Source organism: Taudactylus pleione, unplaced genomic scaffold, assembly GCF_031769625.1.
Source record: "Taudactylus pleione unplaced genomic scaffold, aTauple2 ptg000454l, whole genome shotgun sequence".
Taxonomy (NCBI): domain Eukaryota; kingdom Metazoa; phylum Chordata; class Amphibia; order Anura; family Myobatrachidae; genus Taudactylus; species Taudactylus pleione.
Window position 1 is genome coordinate 3,846,550 of NW_028284856.1, and position 20,536 is coordinate 3,867,085.

General features: G+C 44.7%; 1 protein-coding gene across 5 annotated transcripts in view; it reads left to right on the top strand.

Moving 5' to 3' along the window:
* Window positions 1-20,536, top strand: part of RUFY3 (RUN and FYVE domain containing 3) — a 109,964-nt gene that overhangs the window by 84,728 nt on the left and 4,700 nt on the right. For 4 of the 5 annotated variants that reach the window (XM_088448346.1, XM_088448338.1, XM_088448339.1 and 1 more), the window contains 4 exons: window positions 2,970-3,105; window positions 10,924-10,997; window positions 15,319-15,352; window positions 17,592-17,666. In XM_088448346.1, the coding sequence (XP_088304472.1) occupies window positions 2,970-3,105; window positions 10,924-10,997; window positions 15,319-15,352; window positions 17,592-17,666 (319 nt within the window). Of the gene's footprint in view, window positions 1-2,969; window positions 3,106-10,923; window positions 10,998-15,318; window positions 15,353-17,591; window positions 17,667-20,536 lie in introns of those variants that run through there. The other variant, XM_088448341.1, reaches the window with a different exon arrangement.

A 20,536-nucleotide genomic window follows, 5' to 3' on the forward strand; every position in this document is an offset into this window, starting at 1 on the left:
ACTTGCCACAAGATAGTAAATTAACCATTGATACTTAACTATCAGTTGAAATGGACTCTAACTCAGTTATTCTTGTTCAACTGTAGTCGGATGCCCGTGATACCACTGTAGATGATACGTTTATAAGCTGAAAAAGGCACCTTCTCCCTCCGGGTCCGGAGAGATTCCACTCACCCATTCCTGGATGCCTGGTTCCGTGTGTGAGTGTATGCAAGTCGTATCAGAAGCTCGCAGCAGTAATAGAGGGATCTCCTCCCTGTACTGTTGTCAGGCAACAGCCTGTAAGTGGCTTCCCCGTGTAGAGTGCGTTGTGATAGGAGGCGCGGGGATCTCTTATCCACGCTGTTTCCAGGAAAATACCTGCCCACTTCCATTATTTGATGACGTATGTTTCGCCTTTGGCCGGGCTTGTTCATACAAAGTGAATAATACCTGGGAAATCCCTGTTCTTATAGGGAAAATCCGCCTATCAATAATAGCAGAACAAATCAGAAACAGAGGGAGGGCTTCCTCACAATATCCATTCGTAAAACCAGGTGTGTGCACCTGGGTACTACAATTATATGGAGAATTGACCTATCAAAAATAAATATAATGAATATACATATCATCACTTCCAGGACTCCTTGTTCTTCTTGTCATTAAGAACGATCTTTGAAGATCGTTCTTAATGACATTGGCTGTATATTTGGGGTCGTTATCTTGCTGCAGAATAAATTTGGAGCCAATCAGATGCCTCCCGATGGTATTGCATGATGGATAAGTACCTGTCTGTATTTCTAAGCATTGAGGACACCATTAATCCTGATCAAATCCCCAACTCCATTTCCTGAAATGCAGCCCCAAACTTGCAAGGAACCTCCACCATGCTTCACTATTGCCATACTTCACTCATTATTGCACCGCTCCCCAGCGCTTCAGCAAACAAACTGCCTTCTGTTACAGCCAAATATTTCCCCTGCCCCTGCTGCCATTTTTCTGCACCCCAGTCTCTGTTTTTGTGCATAGTTGCGTTGCTTGGCCTTGTTTGGCACGTCGAAGGTATGGCTTTTTGGCCTGCAATTCTTCCATGAAGACCAGACTTCTCCGAACAGTAGATGGGTGTACCTGGGTCCCACTGGTTTCTGCCAGTTCTAAGCTGATGGCACTGCTGAACAACTTCTGATTCGAAGGGAAGTAAGCATGATGTGTCTTTCATCTGATGCACTAAGTTTCATGGCCGACCACTGCATCTGTGGTCCTCAACATTGCCTGTTTATTTGTGCTTCTTCAAAAGAGCTTGAACAGCACATCTTGAAACCAGAGTCTGCTTTGAAATCTTTGCCTGGGAGAGACCTTGCTGATGCAGTATAACTACCTTGTGTCTTGTTGCTGTGCACAGTCTTGCTATGGTGTATGACCTGTAATATGAAACCATCTTCCACAACCTCACCTTTGTAGCAGAGTTTGGCTGTTCCCTCACCCAGTTTTAAGTCTCATACACAGCTATTTCAGTTAATTACTGTGTTTCAACCTGCATATGAAAATGATGATTATCACCTTTATGGTTGATTGGTTAATCATACACCTGACTATAGTCCTACAAAATCCCTGACTTTGTGCAAGTGTACCTAGAAAATTGATGCTGTTTTGAAGGCAAAGAGTGGTCACACCAAATATTGATTTGATTTAGATTTCTCTTCTGTTCTTTCACTTTGCATTTTGTGAATTGATACAAATTTGAAAATTACACTTCTATTTTTGAAAGCATTCTTACTTTGCAGTATTTTTTCCACACCTGCCTAAAACATTTGCACGCTATTGTACTATATACTAGCTGTTAAACCTGGGTAGAACTTAGATAGGTATGGTTTCCATTTCACCACTCCAGTAACACATTAATCCTTCACCACTATAGTAATGCATCCCCTCCCTTACTGCTATAGTAAGATATTACCCTCCCTCACCTGTGCACTAACACATTCCACTCCCTCAACTCTGTAGTACAGGTTGAGTCTCCGATATCCAAAATGCTTGGGACCAAGGGTATTTTTGGATAACGGAATATTCCGTATTTTGGAATATTTGCATATAATGACATATTTTGGGAATGGGACCCAAATATACACACAGAATGCATTTGTGTTATATACACCTTATACACACAGCCTGCAGGTCATTTTATACAATATTTTCAATAATTATGTGGCTCAAACAAAGTTTGTGTACAAACATAAAATTCAGTTATGTTCTCATATACACCCTATACACACAGCCTGAAGGTAATTTTATACAATATCACCTCTGAAATAACACATTTCCCTCCCTCATCCGTGTTGTAACACATTTGACAATCCCATTCCCCACCTGTGTAAAAATGCTACATGTCTGAAGGAGGGATTGTATTTCTACACAGGTGAGGGAGGGAAATGTCAAATGTGTTACAACACGGGCGAGGGAGGAAAATGTGTTACTACAGATGTAATCGAGGATAATGTCTTACTACAGAGGTGAGGGAATGGAATAAGTTACTACAGGGGTGAATTAGGATAATGTGTTACAAGTGTGAGGGAGGGATTGTAACACATTTCCCTCCTTCATCCGTGTAGTAACTTATTCCCCTCCCTTGCCCATGTTGTAACACATTTGACATTCCCCTCCCTCACCTTTTTAGTAACACATTCCCCTCTTACTGTATGTATGTTTGTAACCTGTTAATTATCAGCTATCATGGAACTGCAAATCTCAGTATGCCAATCTCTGGCTCTCAGGTGCATGTTGGGAACAACAGGTTACCTCATAAATCCAGCAATAGTTCAATGAGTTTATAAAAATATTGGGAAATATCACATGCAGTATTGTCATGTCTTCAGAAGGTTTCACCTAATCTGATCTCACTGTCCGCATTATAGATCATTCACCTTTTAGGGAATAGGCTCTTCATTTAATATATAATTAAGTAAACATATTTTTATTCTCTTCTGTTTTAGTTCTCATTATGAATCTGAACTGAAGAAGGAACGAAGCAGACGTCCTTCTGGAAATCGGAAAGAGACAGAATCCCCTGAAAATAAATACACACCTTTGAGAATACCACAACTTCTCCAAAAAAACACAGTGAAAACGGTAACCCAGAGGTCACTTTCCAAGTCACTTTAAAACTTTTATTAGTCAAGGACTTCAATTAATTTCAGAAGATTAGAATAATTACTAAACATCTGTGTAGCAAACGGATACACACCATTCATTTCCTTGACCAATCTGCTCCTGTCATTTTTCAAAGACTGGTATATGTATTAAGCAGTAGGCTCCGGACGTTATTTGTGCGGACCCGCTTCACCTCTAGATCGCAGGGAAGCGTGTACTGATAACAGCCGCATGTATTTATCTGATTACGAAGTGGGAGAGTGTTTCATCATCTGTCAACTGATCTGCGCCCTCCCACTTCCGGCTCTCCTGTGTTTGAGTTAGGCGCCGTCTGTATTTCTCCCATCGCCTCCTGCGCTTGTGTGCTTGCGTATGCGTTCTTATCCCGGTCACTGAAAGACGCTGACCAAGTAATTCTTTATCGGCCAGAAAATCACAAAAAAAAATGGAACAAGAGAGGGAGACTGCAGCTGCACGGACTGACCAGGCGAAATCGATAACGGCAGGAATTGGAACAGACACTGCTAAACTTTGTTCATACATTGGCATCATCATTGGCGCACTGTCATGTAGATAGGCGTGCTGAAAATGAGTCATTTCAAACACATCTCCACATTAATACATGGGGAGAAGCGGTATCAGCACACATCAAGTGCGTAGATGCCACTAAGGGGTCTATTTACTAAGCAGTGTTAGGAAAAGTGATAAGGTGCCAGCCAATCAGCTCCCAACTGTCATTTTTCAAACACAGCCTGTGAGATTGCATTTAGGAGCTGATTGGCTGGCACCTTATCACTTTTCACTTCTCCGAACACTGCTTAGTAAATAGACCTCTAAATCCCATAATGACATGTAATACATCTACCACACAGTTTATAAAATGACAGGTGCTAATTGCTTGGTACTCAAATGCTCTCAACATTATTTCCCTCTAAACTTTCATAAATCTCCCCCTGTGTTTGAAAAATTACAGACAGGAGCTGATTGGATGGTAGTTTATCTCCCCAAATACACTCCCCTCAATATCACAATAAAATGAAAAATGCATAACTAAATGGCACAAAATGTGAGCAAATAAAATACAAAACAAGAGATATGGTAAGAACTTACCTTTGTTATCTCTGTTTCTACGAAGTCCATAGGGTCCACAGGGTTGATCTTGGGGGTATAGCTGGATCTGGATCCACGGGCACCACGCAGTTAAAGCTTTAGCTGCTCCCAGGATGCTCTTGGGTCCATCCTCTATACCCCGCCCCCAAGCCACAGGCACCTCAGTTGGTAAGCAGCCCAGGCCGGAGGAGTAGACTAAACAGAGAGAAGGAAGACTGGAACACACAAGAAAATCTTACTCACAGAAAAAGGAGACTGAAAACTGGTGACCAGCAAAACAACCCTTTTGAAGCCAGGTGCGTCAGGGTCGGGCGCCCTGTGGACCCTATGGACTTTGTAGAAACAGAGATAACAAAGGTAAGTTCTTACCATATCTCTTGTTTTCTACTTCAGGGTCCATAGGGGGTCCACAGGGTTGACCTTGGGGATGTCCCAAAGCAGTTCAACTAAGGGCGGGGACGCTCCTGTGCAGAAAGTAGAATCCTGCGCCCAAAGGATGCATCCTGAGAGGCAAAGGTGTCAAACGCATAAAACCTCAAAAACGTCTGAATGGAAGACCAAGTGGCTGCCTTGTACAGCTGAACTGCGGAGGCACCACGTCTAGCAGCCCAAGAAGGACCCACAGACCGAGTGGAATGAGCCTTAACAGAGGCTGGAACAGGTAAACCTTCCTGTACATAAGCCTCCCTAATAACAGAACAAAGCCAACGGGCTAAGGTTTGTTTGTTGGCAGGCCAACCCCTCTTATGAAAACCAAAGAGGACAAACAAAGAATCGGACCTTCTAACCGAAGTAGTCTGATCAACATAAATTCTGAGAGCACGGACAACATCCAACGAAGCCTCGCCAGCTGTAAGATCAGGGGACTGAAAAGCTGGCACCACCAGTTCCTGATTGATGTGGAACTTAGAGACAACTTAAGGCAAAAGCTCAGGACTAGTGCGAAGCACTGCTCTGTCCTGGTGAAAAATTAAGAAGGGGGGACTACAGGAAAGAGCCCCCAACACTGATACCCTCCTGGCCGAAGCAATTGCCAGGAGAAACAGTCTAGTGTTAACCACTTGAGGTCAACCGACTCAAGAGGTTCAAAAGGAGGTTCCCTGCAGGACCCGAAGAACCACCGCCAAGTCCCACGGAGCCACTGGAAGCACAAAGGGAGGCTGGATTCTAAGGACACCCTGGAAAAAGGTGTGAATGTCAGGCAGTGTAGCGATTCTACATTGGAACCACACAGACAGAGCCGATACATGAACCTTCAGGGAAGCAAGACGTAAGCCCCGGTCAAGACCTGACTGCAGAAATGCAATAATCCTAGAAACCCTGAACACCTGAGGATCAAAGTTTCTGGACTCACACCACTGAAAGTAAGTGTGCCACACTCTGTGGTAAATCCGTACAGAGGCAGGTTTACGCGCCCTCAGCATGGTACTGACAACAGAGCTTGAAAAACCCCGGGATCTTAAGACTGCTGTCTCAAGAGCCACGCCGTCAAAGACAGCCGACCCAGATCTGGGTAAAGGCAAGACCCCTGAGACAGCAGGTCCCGACACTGCGGCAGAAGGAACGGGACATCTACGGACAAGCTCCTGAGATTGGAGTACCAAGGACGTCTGGGCCACGCTGGAGCCACCAGCAGAAAGGTGCCCCCGTCCTGTGTGATTTTTCTTAGTACCCGAGGTAGCAGGGAGATCGGAGGGAACAGGTACGCTAGGTGAAATGTCCATTTCACCGACAGCGCGTCCGCCAGGTTTGCGCCTGCGTCCCTTGTCCTTGAGCCGTACACGGATAACTTGTAATTGTGACGGGAGGCCATCAGGTCCAACTCCGGCAGTCCCCATTTGTCCACAAGAAGTTGAAACACCTCTGGGTGAAGCGACAATTCCCTGGGATGCACGTCGTGACGGCTGAGGAAGTCTGCCTCCCAATTGAGGACTCGACTGCGAGTTCCTCCCTGGTGATTGATGTACGCCACCGTGGTGGCGTTGTCGGATTGCACCTGAACTGCCCTTCCGTGAAGAGCGGTGCCTGACAGCAGAGCCCTGTACACGGCCCGCAGTTCCAGCACGTTTATGGGAAGAACTGCTTCCTCCGCAGACCAACGGCCCTGAAGAGACAACGAGCCGGTCACTGCCCCCCAACCCCGGAGACTGGCATCTGTTGTGAGCAGAACCCAGTCCGGGATCCAAAAGGGGCGACCCTCGATGAGATGAGCTGGCTGAAGCCACCAAGCTAGAGACTGGCGTACATCCGAGGACAAGACCAGTGTCTGGGAACGGATCCGGTGTGGTAACCCGTTCCATTCCGATAGAATCTGCTCCTGCAGGGGCCTGGAATGGAACTGGGCAAATTCCACCATGTCGAATGCCGACACCATGGACCCTAGGACTCTCATGGCCGAGTGTACCGACACCCTGGCACTGCTCAGGCAAGTGTGTATCCGCAGTTGTAGGGAGGACACCTTTTCCGGAGTAAGGAAAATACTTTGCTGACGAGAATCCAGAAGGGCTCCCAAATGAACCATCCGTTGTGATGGGATCAGAGATGGCTCCTTCCAATTTATCAACCACCTGTGTGCCTGAAGACAAGCAATGGTCAGGTGGAGATGTCGAAGAAGTACCTCTGGGGAGCTCGCCAGCAGAAGAAGATCATCCAGATACGTCAGCAGCCGTATACCCTGGCCCCGAAGGTGGGCGGCCATAATTGCTATCACCTTGGTGAACACCCTCGGAGCTGTGGAAAGGCCAAAAGGCAATGCCCGAAACTGGTAGTGATGTTGCAGGATAGCAAACCTGCTGGTGTGCCGGTGCTATGGGCACGTGGAGATAGGCGTCCTGGGTATCCAGGGAGAACATGTAATCCCCGGGTTCCATCGCCAGAATGATGGAACGTAACGTTTCTATCCTGAACTTGGGAACTCTGAGGTATTTGTTCAGAGACTTCAAATTCAGGATAGGGCGATGAGAACCATTGGGCTTCTGTACCAGAAACAGAGTAGAATAGTATCCCGTCCCGCGTTGAGACTGCGGAACGGGAACAATGACCCCTGCTTGTAGCAAGGATTGTATTGCCACCTGAATCTGGGAAGCTGTGGTCTTGTCCAGAGAAGGACTCGTGCAAAAAAACTGGTGGGGCGGCCTGACCCGAAAAGACAGGGCGTACCCCTGAGAGACTACTTCTCGAACCCAGGCATCCATGGTGGTATTGTGCCAACACTGGGCGAATTGGAGAAGTCTGCTTCCCACTCTGAGGTCCCCCAGAGGGAGGCCCGTCTCATCAGGCAGCATGTTTATCCTCCTGCTCGGAAGAAGGGCGCCTAGCACTCCAGGCTTGCTTCTTGGGTTTAGAGGCGGTCTTAGCTGCCTACTGCCTCGGGAAGGACTGACCTTTTGCCTTACCCTGAACCCATAAGGAATGAAAGGCCGAGCTCTGGACCTTGGCAGGCGTTGCTGCTGAAGGGAGGAAAGCTGACTTGGACAAAATAGTGGATACCCTGGCTAAATCCAAGTCCGGACCAAATAGCAATTCTCCATTGAAAGGTAAGGCCTCCAGGCCTTTCTTTGAATCAGAGTCCGCTCTCCAGGACCTCAGCCATGAGGATCGGCGGGCAGACACTGCTGCAGCCGATACTCGAGAGGTCAGCAGACTAGCATCCAAAGAGGCTTCTCCAATGTAGGAAGCAGCGTCTCTCATCTGTCCTAACAACGTCCTCTGGAAATCCGGAGCATCATCCGGAAAGGGATCCTCTAATGGGTTGGCCCAACCCTCAATGGCCTTGGCCACCCAGCAGATGATCATGGACGGTTGGGCCACTGCCCATGAGAGGGAGTAAATGGACTTAAAGCAAGTCTCAACTTTTCTGTCCGTGGGATCCTTCAGCGAGGATATAGACGGTAATGGCAAAGTAGCGCTCCTTATTAAACGGGTGACATGGGAATCCACCGCCGGCGGAGTTCCCCATTTTTTACAGTGTGCCTCAGGAAAAGGGTAATGAGAAGCCAACCGCTTCTGTGGTAGGAATCTCTTACTGGGCGCCTGCCAAGCCACTGCCATATGATCCGTCAACTGATCAGACAGGGGAAACACCGCTGAAGCCACCTTAGTTTTTTTTAAACTAGGATACTTCGACTTAGGAGCTGGTGCCTCATCCTCTATTAGGAGAATGGCTCGCACCGCCCTAACCGGTGCTCGCACATTAATGGACGACTTGGTATCCACCTCCTGGACCGATGTGTCCGAGTCAGTGTCATCATGAACCTCCCCATCATCTGAGGACCCCTCGGAGTCCGATAAATGCTCCGCCTGCGCCATTAGTTTGCGTTTTGACGCCCTAGAAGGCATGTCATTCTGCAACATTGACTGAAAAGCCGAAGACGCGGCCGCCAAATTTTGTACTGAATTGGAGAGCACATCCACCCAGGGTGGAGGAGCCGCCACAGGGGCCTGGAAGGGCACCACAGACTGCTGCTTCACAGGGGAAGCCTGTATATACATTGGTAACCACGCATAAGGACCAACAGACTGAGACCCGGGGGGGCTCCGCAATAATTGCGGGACACCCGGGGAATGGGAGACGGCTGGCTGGGGCAACGCCCCAGTAGGGGCAGCAGTCGAGACCGACAGACGGTCCGCAATAGACACCAGCACCTGAGAAAACATCGCCCATGGTGGTTCCTGCATCATAGGAGGTTTTGATGGGCCAGGAACCACGTGGCACCGTCTACACAGGCCATCCTGTGACAAATCCTCCCTATCCACTCCTGCAGAACAGCGTCCGCAGGAGACCAACACCGGAGCCACGGAGTGCTCAATCTCCTCGTCCGACATGACAAAATATATTATATAAATAAATATATCTGGCAACAGAGCAGAATCAAGCGCACTCACCAGTGTGCTGAACAACAGCCCACAATATGGTACTGTGTAGCACACAACTGTATGTGACGGACCTCACAAATACGTGATTTATATAGGTGAGGTCTGTAGAAACGCCCCTCCCCCACACACCTGTAGGGCTTGTAGGAGAAGTAAAGGGATAGGTATAAGCTGACAGTAAGTAGAAATAAGCACAGACATGCAGCACTAGCAAAAGTCACATGCCATGCAGAGAAGATATACTCACTGCACCTTTCCACTACAATCAACCTCCCAGATTCAGTGTCTGGGAGGGCTATAGCGCTGTGTACACTGTCCTTGATCGGGGGAGAGGTACACAGGGGGACCGGTCCGCGTGCTCCCTGAGAGATCTGCGCAGCCACAGAGAAAATGGCCCCCAGAGACCTCAGAGGAGGAGTGGCCGAGTAACTGCAGCTCAGCGACGCCAGACTACGTGCTGAAAGGCGTGCTGAGCTGAGGGGAGGAGCCGCTAAACAGGGAAGGCTTCCTCCCCAGGCTAGCTATTAACCCCCGGATAGCCGGCATCCCGCTTGCCGCTAAATAACCCTGGTGGTCTAGTGGACTGACGGGGTATTCCTCCAAGGGAGAGGTAGCCCGCCGCCACCGCTAGCAGCCCCCGGTCTGTCACCTAGAAACGGGGACTATTGACTGCATGTAGAGTAAGACCCGCGACTCGCGGCTTACCTTCTCCCCGGCGACTCCGGCGGCAGTCCAGGGAGGTCCCCAGAATCCGACTAGTACGGACTCTGGCCTCCCGCCGCGATCCCCAGTGCGATACTGGCGTAGTGGCGCCAGCGGGGAGTAAGAGCGGCAGCGTGGGCGTCTGTACAGACAGCCCTTCGCTGCCACACTGAAGAGCCCCTGTTAAAAATAAAAAACTAACAGGCTCTTTTTTTAAATAAAAAGGTTTGGGGGCTGCTCCTACAGCCCCCCTGAGCAGGGTGACCCGACTCCGGCCGGGCACCAACTCAAGCTGAGGTGCCTGTGGCTCGGGGGCGGGGTATAGAGGAGGATGGACCCAAGAGCATCCTGGGAGCAGCTAAAGCTTTAACTGCGTGGTGCCCGTGGATCCAGATCCAGCTATACTCCCAAGGTCAACCCTGTGGACCCCCTATGGACCCTGAAGTAGAAAAATGAGTTTAAATACTGCACTGTCAATAATGAATGGTATAGGAAATGCTAATAATAGTAATACCTAATTAGACTAGTGTAAGTTTTGAAGGTGCATCTTTCCGTTTCATTGATAAAATAGCTGGAGTGTTTATCCACATAGGAATCTCGAAAACTGCTTACCTGTCCCTTGTTTATTACATGCATCATCAAGTGTCAAAAATAAGGTATCATCAGGGACTTTGGAGGAGTGAGCACCAGGCTGAAGTAAAGCTGTTAGGTCTTAAACACAGTAGTGGTTTGATCGCAGCAGTCAAATCATCGAATTATATTAATGCTGCACATGAGGATACACATTACTGGCATGATAAATGAAAGTTTGATCACTATCAATTAGTTTGGATCCACCGAAATTGTGAAATATCAAAGAAAAATCACATTGCGGGAACCAGTGTTTATTCAAGTGTCATTGCCCTGTACTACCTTTCTCTCTCACTGATCTCTCTCTATTTATCAGCATCCACTCCTATTCAGGAGAATAGGTAATGCAATTAATAAGGCAGCACTTAATGCTTTTAGAGCATGACACTGAATATCCGTATACAGATGCCTTGCTAGGACTCTGCAAGATAGCATTTTCTGGCCAGCATGTGAAAAGCTAATTATACTGACTTATGCACACAGAATGCACAACATAAAGGACTGGATGAAAATATGAGAGCAGCTGTGAATGAAATCCACAACACCACTGAAATCAAGTATGTCACACTATACTTTATGTAAAATCTGTTTAGCGTGAATATTATGTTTAGTGTTCCCGTTAGGCTAATGCAGTCTGCCCTGTGCCTTCCCCACCTGTGGGCCGCAGTGTCCCGCGGGTGGGAAAAGTTGCCGTGACCAATCTGCAGAAGAATAGATGACGTGCGCATCTTTTCGCCGTGAGGGGAGCGACTTAGAGGAAGCGCAGCATCTCTGTAAGGGCTGGGTACACCCCTAAGTGTGATGCATTGGGGACGTGTCACAAAGACACGCCCTTTTTTGGGAGCGCAGACACGCCCTGCCCTGTCTGTGCTCTAGCGGGAATACTAATGCTGTTATTCCCTTGATACATGTTGCAGGGTTCAGAATAGCTAATCAGATCTCTTCAGTTAGTGATGTGAGATTCATACTGGAAACCGTGCTGCCCTATAGGTACTAGTTACAATTAAAATGTTGCTTGATAGACCTTATATTCATTGGTGTTTAGTTGACACGTCGATAAGTTGAGAAACGCTATGTGGACCATGGGAACGCCGGCACCTATAAATCGGCAAGTGTACCTAAAAGCATTTCACACGTGCCGGCACTACAAATGTAAACAAAAAGATAAACCATTATGATAACAATTTGACTGTGTCCGTGAAATGCTTTAAGTAGCATTGTCAATCTCCCGGTGGCGGCGTTGCGGGGTCCACAAACTGCTTGTAAATATTGGGAATGTCTACAAGGCGTATATATATCCCATTCCATTACTAAAAATGATACCATTGTATGTTGTTCTAATATAAATGGACATTTTTTCCCCCGCTCATAATTTATACATATAAACACACTGAGAAATTAGGTAATCAATGCTCATTTCTGAGCATATATTTTAGTGAATGAAAATAAAGTGAATATAAATCCTATTTAGAAGCATGGAATTGTGAAAACTCACGTATGATTGTAAACCTCCAATAGGACACTGGTTAGATAGGCATTTGTGTAACACTGTATTTGGTGATGAATTTCATTCATATCTACACATAAATAATTACCTCCAATCTTAGTTGTCTGTGTGCCACCTACTGCCCTTGACTTTGCTATCTACTTCTCATTGAAAATTGACACTACCCAAAAGGGCATCTCCTCATACCAACCTCCTGCTCTCCCTATCTGACCCATCTCTGCCATGTCCTTCTCTCAACATCCTCCCATTCCACATGGCCGTTGGACCCCATTCCCCTCCCATCACTTTTGATCCTTCTCTCCTAAAACCTAGTGTCTTCAATGAAATGTACACTTGCTTAACCCATCCTTAAGAAACTCATTTGACCCAAACTTTCTCCGACACCCTATCTGTCTCCTCTTTATGCCGCGAAGCTACGTCTGGAGATGTCTGATTCTGACTCACCACATTCCTTTCTTCCCACACCCTTTTTGATCCTCTTCAATTTGGTTTATGTCTCCTCCACTCCACAAAAACTGTCCCCGCTGAGGTCATCATGACCTTCTCACCGCCAAAGCCAATGGTCACTTTTAAATTATCCCACCTCCGTCAAACTCTCCATTCCATTGGTCTCTGTATGTCTTCTTTTATGGTTCACCTCTTACCACACTAACCCTGTCTGTATCTCTGATTCCATCTCTCCCCACTTCTAACTTTAGAATGTAAGCTCTCACGAGCAGGGACCTCTTCCCTCATGTGCTTCTCCTTACACTTTACTCCTTACTCCTCATAAGGGCACCTAACACGTCTCTGCCAACTCCCTGCTGCTTATTGTGAGTGTTTTAAACACTATTGCAGCAAAGTATATAATGTCCTTCACTGTACTGTAAGTTGCTTGTTTTTTTTTTGTTCACATATTAGTTTTATGTACTATGTAAGGTTCTGCGGAACACTTGTGGCGCCATATAAATAAAGGATAATAATAATAATAATAATAACATCGTTAGCCGAGGAACTGTCCTTTTACATATCCTCCCTTGGAAAAGTCATCAGTCTCCAATACCACCTTAACACTGATAACACTGAAGTGGTAAATGTCTTCTCCTTGGCTCTCTGCAATCTCAACCTTTATTTGCCAGCACCTCAAATTATACATGAACCCTACTTCATCCAACACATTCGGCTCTCTCTCGCTCTTTTTGTACCCATCTCTGCCGCAAATCTAGGATTGGACCTTTTTTCACCTCTAGTGTTACTAATTTTTTTTATCAATGCATTCATCCTCTCCAGCATCAACTACTGTAACTTCTTCTCTAACATCTCCTTTTCTCGCCTTTCCCCACTTCAGTCTATTTTTAACACTACTGCTCGTCTCGCTTTCCTTTCTGCTTCGAGTCGGCCTCACATCTCTGCAAGCTATTTCACTGGCTCCCCATCCCCCTCAGAATCCAGTTCAAACTACTCACCCTCACACACTTTCACTCTGCCTACTCTTACATCTTTAATTTTGTTACTGTACACATTTTTAGGGGCCCCCATCCCCGGGTCACTGGCAGGTACAGACCTGATGCTTGAGTCTGCCATACCTATATGTGGTTTCTGTGGGGAACCTCTGAAGAAATTGTTCCTCCCTGGACAGATGGTGACTTCAATCGGTATTCACATAGGAGATAACATTGTCCAGAAGAAGTCTGTTTGCGTAGGAATATAACCAAGAGGTTCGACCAGATAACATTGTAACAGAAGTTTTGGTGCATGGCTAAATGTGAACTTCCATGATCAAAAATTTTATATTTTAACTGTATTTGATAATTTGGTATAATTTGTATTAGTAATGTTTCTTTAGAATGAAGATTACTGTCCCTGAGCCTCATCCCCTTGTGTCTCTTCAGTAGCCCTGTGTCTCTCCAGCTTTATTCTCCCGTGTCTTTCCACTAGATTCGGTCTATCCAGCCCTAGCCCCCCTTCTGTCCAGCATCCACAGTGTCCATCCAGGCCCTACAGTGTGACCTTGTCCCTTACCTTAAGGACATCTTTCTAGATGTAAAGTTCATACTATGAGAAAGACTAATCTAAATCTACTCAATGTATACTCCCAATACAATATTACCAAATTCCTCCATACTTTATTAACTCTCATTAATATCTTTTGTCACAGAGACTTGATCGTAGCAGGAGATTTTAATACCATAACGCATTATAAATTCCATAACATTGTACAGATCAAAAGACGGGATCTCAAAAAACCTTTGTGGACTTTGCTCAGCAGTTTCACTACTAGATATTTGGAGGCTAGATCACCCAACACAATGTAACTGCACATTTCCCATCCTCAGCTATCTACACAAGAATTTGTTGATATTCCTACTACCAACTGTTATGATTTATACAGGTTCCATTATGTGTTTTGACCATGCTCCAACAAGCACAGTCTTCAGCCCCCTCACCTACCTTCTTTTGGGTCTTCTGGCTGCCCGCCGCGGCTCCTCTGCTTGGTCTTTTAGCAGTCATGACGTCACGTGCAATACAGCAACTCCTTGCTGGATCGACCCCAAACCACTGCTTGTGTTGCTGCAGTGATCAGCAGAGGCCCCGTACATGCCTGCACCCTGTTGATCGCTGAAGTAGCAGTTACACTCCAGGGCCCGGTACAGATATGCCCCTACTCCCCACACTCTTATACTGATTGCCATCTCCTCTCCACTGTTGTTATCCTATCTCACGCTCTGCCTCCCACCTGTGGAGCCCTCTCCTTCAACAAGTCAGACCTGATAAGTCTCACCAGATTCAAATCTGAACTGAAAATATACCTTTACATCAATGCTTACAATCCCTTCTCCTAAATTTCCACCTTCCTTCCCCCCCTTCCTGAGCTGCTGCTCTTCCCAGTTCACTTTCAAACTATTCTCCCCACCACGGAGTATGTAAGCTCTCACGGGCAGGAACCTTATTCCTCTTGTCTGGTCCCTAACACTACCATTCCACTATTTCTCCTTTTCTTGTCTCCATGTCACATTCAGCGACTTTGAAACTGTATGTTCACCTTTTAGTTGGGTTTAGACTTATTGGGCGATGAACTACATTCCCCTCCCTGCAACTCACCTCCACTTGCCTGTCAAGAAACAGTGAGTTGTCCTACCCTCAACCCTTGTCCTCAGCCTAACTAGTCTGTTTAATTTCCATGTTGTTCCAAAGATATGTAACTTTATATTGGCTGTACTTATATAATAAGCGAAACTTGATCATGTAAGTTCTGTTTACGGCGCTACAGACACCCATTGCACCTTAAAAATAAAAGATCATAATTTAGTTTCTTATTCATAACCAATTTATATTTAGTTTGTTTAGTTTAACTTTTTAAGACTTATGTTGTCATTTATTCTGTTTTTCAGTTCAGTGTCAACTTCTATTAACCCCGAAAGTGAGGTTTGTATGCAACTCGATGATTTGTTCTCTCTAGTATACAACAAAAGAACAAAAACACTTCTTTGTTGTTTTGAGGGTTTTTTTTTTTTTTTATATCATAGTTTATATTATAGCGCAGTACAGGTTGAGACTCCCATATCCAAAATGCTTGGGGCCAGGGTTATTTTGGATAACAGAATAATCCATATTTTGGAATATTTGCATACCATAATGAAATATCTTGGGAATACGACCCAAATATACACACAGAATGCATTTGTGTGTTATATACACCTTATGCACACAGCCTGTAGGTAACTTTATACAATATATTCAATAATTTTATGGTTCAAACAAAGTTTGTGTACAGAAATGAAATTCATTTATGTTACCTTATACACACAGCCTGAACATAATTTTATACAATATTTTTAATAATTTGTGCTTTAGACAAAGTTTGTGTGCATTGAACCATCAAAAAACAAAGGTTTCATTATCTTAGTCATGCCAAAAAAAAAATCCGTATTTTGGAATATTTGGATAGGGGAGACTCAACCTGTATTAAAAAAAAGTAAATCCAGGTTGAGTCTCCCATATCCAAAATGCTTGGGACCAGGGGTATTTTGGATAACGGAATATTCCGTATTTTGGAATATTTGCATGTCATAATGATATATCTTGGGAATGGGACCCCAATATACACACAGAATGCATTTATGTGTTATATACACCTTATACACACAGCCTGAAGGTAATTTTATACAATATTTTTAATAATTTGTGCCTTAGACAAAGTTTGTGTACATTGAACCATCAAAAATCAAAGGTTTCATTAGCTCAGTCATGCCAAAAATGTTCCGTATTTCGGAATATTCCATATTTCAGAATATTTGGATATGGGAGACTCAACCTGTAATGAATAAAAGAGAAAAATAATAGTTGCTCAAAATATATTTTCTAAAATATGTCCAGTTCAGTGTAGTTTATATATTATAACATGCTACTTTTTTGCAGGTTCAGTTGTACTAAAACTGCATTTTAGGACCAAAGCCTGCCTAATGCCAATTGTCAGGCCTGTGGTACAGCAGTTGACCTTTTTGCATGATACAATCATTTAATCTTTTATCTCTAAATTTAACATCCCTATGTACATTTTATAACTCGTTTAAACAAAAGAAAAGCTCAAATAATATAGAGGGAGGTTAGATGCACATTACTTTGCACACCACACCTGGGTGCTAAGCTATCAGTTTTCTCTCTACAACACCTTTTATAAGCTATTTATTCTTACTCATCGATGACAGCCATTTCTCCTAGGTCTGGTAGACATTCAATCTTGAATTGTGTTAAAAAATAAATAAACTCTGTTGTCAAACCATATCTCAAATTACCAGCATTTCCACTGTCAACAATGCTTTCTGCCACCGCTTACTCTGAATTCACTGGTGTGAAAGTTTTAGCCCCTCCCTGAGGTCTTCCTTTTTTTTTTTTTTTTGCATATTTGTCACACTTAATTGTTTCAGATCTTCAAACTAAATTTAATAATAAAATAAAGACAACCTGAGTAAACAAAATATACAGTTTTTAAATGATCATTTCATTTATTGAAGCAAAAAAGTTAGTCAACACAAGCTGGCCCTGTGTGAAATAGTAATTGCCTCCTTAGTTAACTCATTGAAACAATGGACCAAATTGAATTAATAATTGGGTTCAATTTGATTACTACCAGCCCTGTCAAATCTAAACATCACTAATGCTGGGCATACACTGTACAATTATCTGGCCGTATGCTTCGGGTAATGCCATACTTTCCCAGTGATGGCGGATCCGCCCACCCACTCCCTCAGTGCGATTTCATGATGGCATGCTCTGAGAGGGCGGGGCCAAGGACACTCCTTGTTACAGGGCTGGTTGCTGTAGTTGCTGCTAAAGGTTGCACAACAAGTTATTAAGCTTAGGGGGCAATTAATTTTTTCACAAGGGTGATATAGGTGTTGGATAACTTTTTTCCTTCAATAAAAATTATTTAAAAAATGGTATTTTGTGTCTACTCAGGTTGTCTTTTTGCTTTATATTCGCTTTTGCTTGAAGATCTAAAACTAATAAGTGTAATAAATATGCAAAAATAGAAATCAGGAAGGGGGCAAAAACTTTTTCATACCACCTTACATCCACTGCCAATTCTTCCTTCCCCTCTCCTTGCTGTAATTATAAATATAACGTGACAAATGGGAAAATTAATATTTATCTCTTATTGCAGGATCAAAATAGTGAAAAGAAGATCCTTCAAATGTGCCAGCTGTGTCGGGAAGAGTCCAGCATATTGCTTACTAAGGTAGCCACTTTCTGCTGAAAATGCAGCAATAAGTTACCACAGGAAGGGCTTCTAGTCATTTTCTACATTTGGCCTGTAGAAAAATATAGCCTAGAAGGTGGCACTTATATGTAGTAAAATTTGGGAAGACGCTTATTATTTTTCAATTGGATATAACTGATATCAGAATCAAATAGGCTCCTAAATAATCAGGATGTATTGTGGATGCAGTGCCTTAAGCTGATTACATTTGCTATGGATACCCCATACAAAGAGGCAGTATGGGAGTAGCCATACGATCCACAAACTGCTTCATAACCTGAGACAAGGAGGACACCCAAGATGGCTCTTGTACAGGGACTGGTATACTGTACTGGTGAGGTGGTTCTTTATAACTAAACCATCCTTTACAAAGTCCTGAGAGGACAAGCCTGCCAAACATTATTTACATGAAACCAGCACGGGGGCCTCTCCCTCCTGATTCCCTTTACTTTTTGACATATCAATTATAAAGGTAACAATGTAACGTAATGTTGACAGCCTTCACAAATAACAAATAAATGTGAAGAATAAAGAAAAACCCCACATAGCTGCAACAGAGGGATGATGAGAAAAACAGTGATAGTTATAATTGGCAATTGAGCTATTTGGCAATGGAACCTCTGGATTTTATGGTTTCCCAACAATTTCTACGGTTTGCTGTCCTACAACAATATTACCAATTTCAGACACTGCCCTTTGGCCTATCAACAGCCCTGCGGGTATTTACCAAGATAATGGCAGTTATGATGGCCTATCTCAGGCGTCAGGAAATCAGAATACTACCATATCTGGATGATCTTCTGATTTTGGCACAAACTCCAGTTGTTTTACAACACCATCTTCAACTGAACATAGCCTGCCTACAAAAGCACGGCTGGATCATCAATTGAAAGAAATCCTCTATTTCTCCAACAGAGCAGATGATACATCTTGGAGCACTTCTGGATTGCAAATAGAAAATATGGTGGTCGCTCACATCAGCTTAATGATATTGCTCAGGTGCTTGTAAAGGGCGGGGTTTATACTGAACCACAGAAAAAAGAAGATTCCCTCTAGCACACTGCAGCAATATTAGCAAAAATACTTGAATCCTACATGATAATAGAAATTCAGAGGTATTGGTTGCATACATTTGCAAATATATGATTAAGCGCCTGGCCAGCGTCAAGGCTCCTCTATACCGGCGTCCATTAAGGGGTTCACGTCCGAGGCGCAGGGCAGCCCTGGATTCTCAGGTACAAAGGGTGTTTCAACCAGAGGACAAGATTGCGGCCCTATCATTGTGAGTATGCAAGCGAAGGGTATCCATTCTATCAATGATGCAGGTCCTGGGATAAATGGTAATCCACCTTTGACTTTGTGGTGTATACTCAGTTTAATTCCAGGCCTCTGAAAAGATTTTCTCTCCAGGGGGAACAGACAGTATTAGCTAATAAGGTCCCAGAGGATTCTTTTCACTCCAGAGGTTTGTCTTTCCCTCCTGTGGTGGCTGAAAAAGGATCATCTGGACAAAGGGTGCCCATTCTGGATTCCAAATTAGGTGCTTCTCACCACGGACGCCAGTCTTCGCGGATGGGGGGCAGTGACAGGTCATCACACCGTTCAGGGAAAATAGACAAATCAGGGAAGTAATCTGCCAATAAACATTCTGGAACTGCGAGCAGTATTCAAAGCACTTATCATGGCACAAGATCTGCTCCAAGGCAAGCCGGTCCAGATCCAGTCCGACAACGTGACTACAGTGGCCTATCGCAATCATCAGGGAGGCGTGCTAAGTCATGCAGCCATGAAGGAAGTGACAAAGGTTCTGATTTGAGCAGAATGTTATCTTCCGGCCATCTCTGCAATATTCATACCGGGAATCATCAATTGGGAAGCAGATTTCCTAAGTCGTCAGGACATACACACCGGAGGGTGGTCTCTCCACCCGGGAGTGTTTCAGCTCTGTGAACAAATGGGGTCTACCGGACATAGACCTCATGGCATCATGTAACAACCGCAAGGTCCCCAGGTATGGATCCGGGTCCAGAGACCCATCAGCAGCATTCGTGAATGCACTGGCAGCAAGATGGGATCTCTCTTTCCTCCAGTTTCCCTCCTCCCAAGAGTTCTCAGGAAATTCAAGTAGGAAGGCGGAACAGTAATACTAGTGGCTCCAGGTTGACCCAGACTTCATTGGTTCAACGACATACAAAATTTATCCATAGACAGTTCATAGCCTCTTCTTCTATGGCAGGATCTGTTAACTCAGTGCCCCTGCCTGCCTCCGGATTTACCACATTTGGCTTTGATGGCATAGCTCTTGAATCTTCCATCTTAAGACCCAAAAGTTTCTCCAGCTCTGTGATTAAAACGATGCTTAGCGCACTGAAGCCTGCCTCTGCCCGCATATATTACAGGGTTTGGCATTCTTTTGGTCACTGGTGTTCCCAGAGAAAGTATAACCCTAAGGTGTTTAGGGTTTCCCAGGTACTGGCTTTTCTCCAGGCTGGGTTAGACCTTGGTCTCTACCTGGCCACTTTGAGAGTGCAGGTTTCTGCATTGTCAGTCTGGTTCCAGAGAAAGATTGCTTCATTACCAGATGTTAGAATTTTTTTTCAGGGAGTTCTGTGACTTCAGCCTCCTTCTTGTCCCACCGGTAGCATCGTGGGATATGTCATTTGAACCTCCGGACTCTGTAGACTTTAAATAGTTGACAGCTAAGACACTTTTTTTTTCTCCTCACTATCTCTTCTGCACGCAGAGTCTCTGATTTGGCAGTGCTCTCTTGTCGCTCCCCATTTTTTCTTTTTCACCAGGATAGAGGTGTTCTTCGTACAAGGGAGGGTTACCTTCCTAAGGTAGCGTCC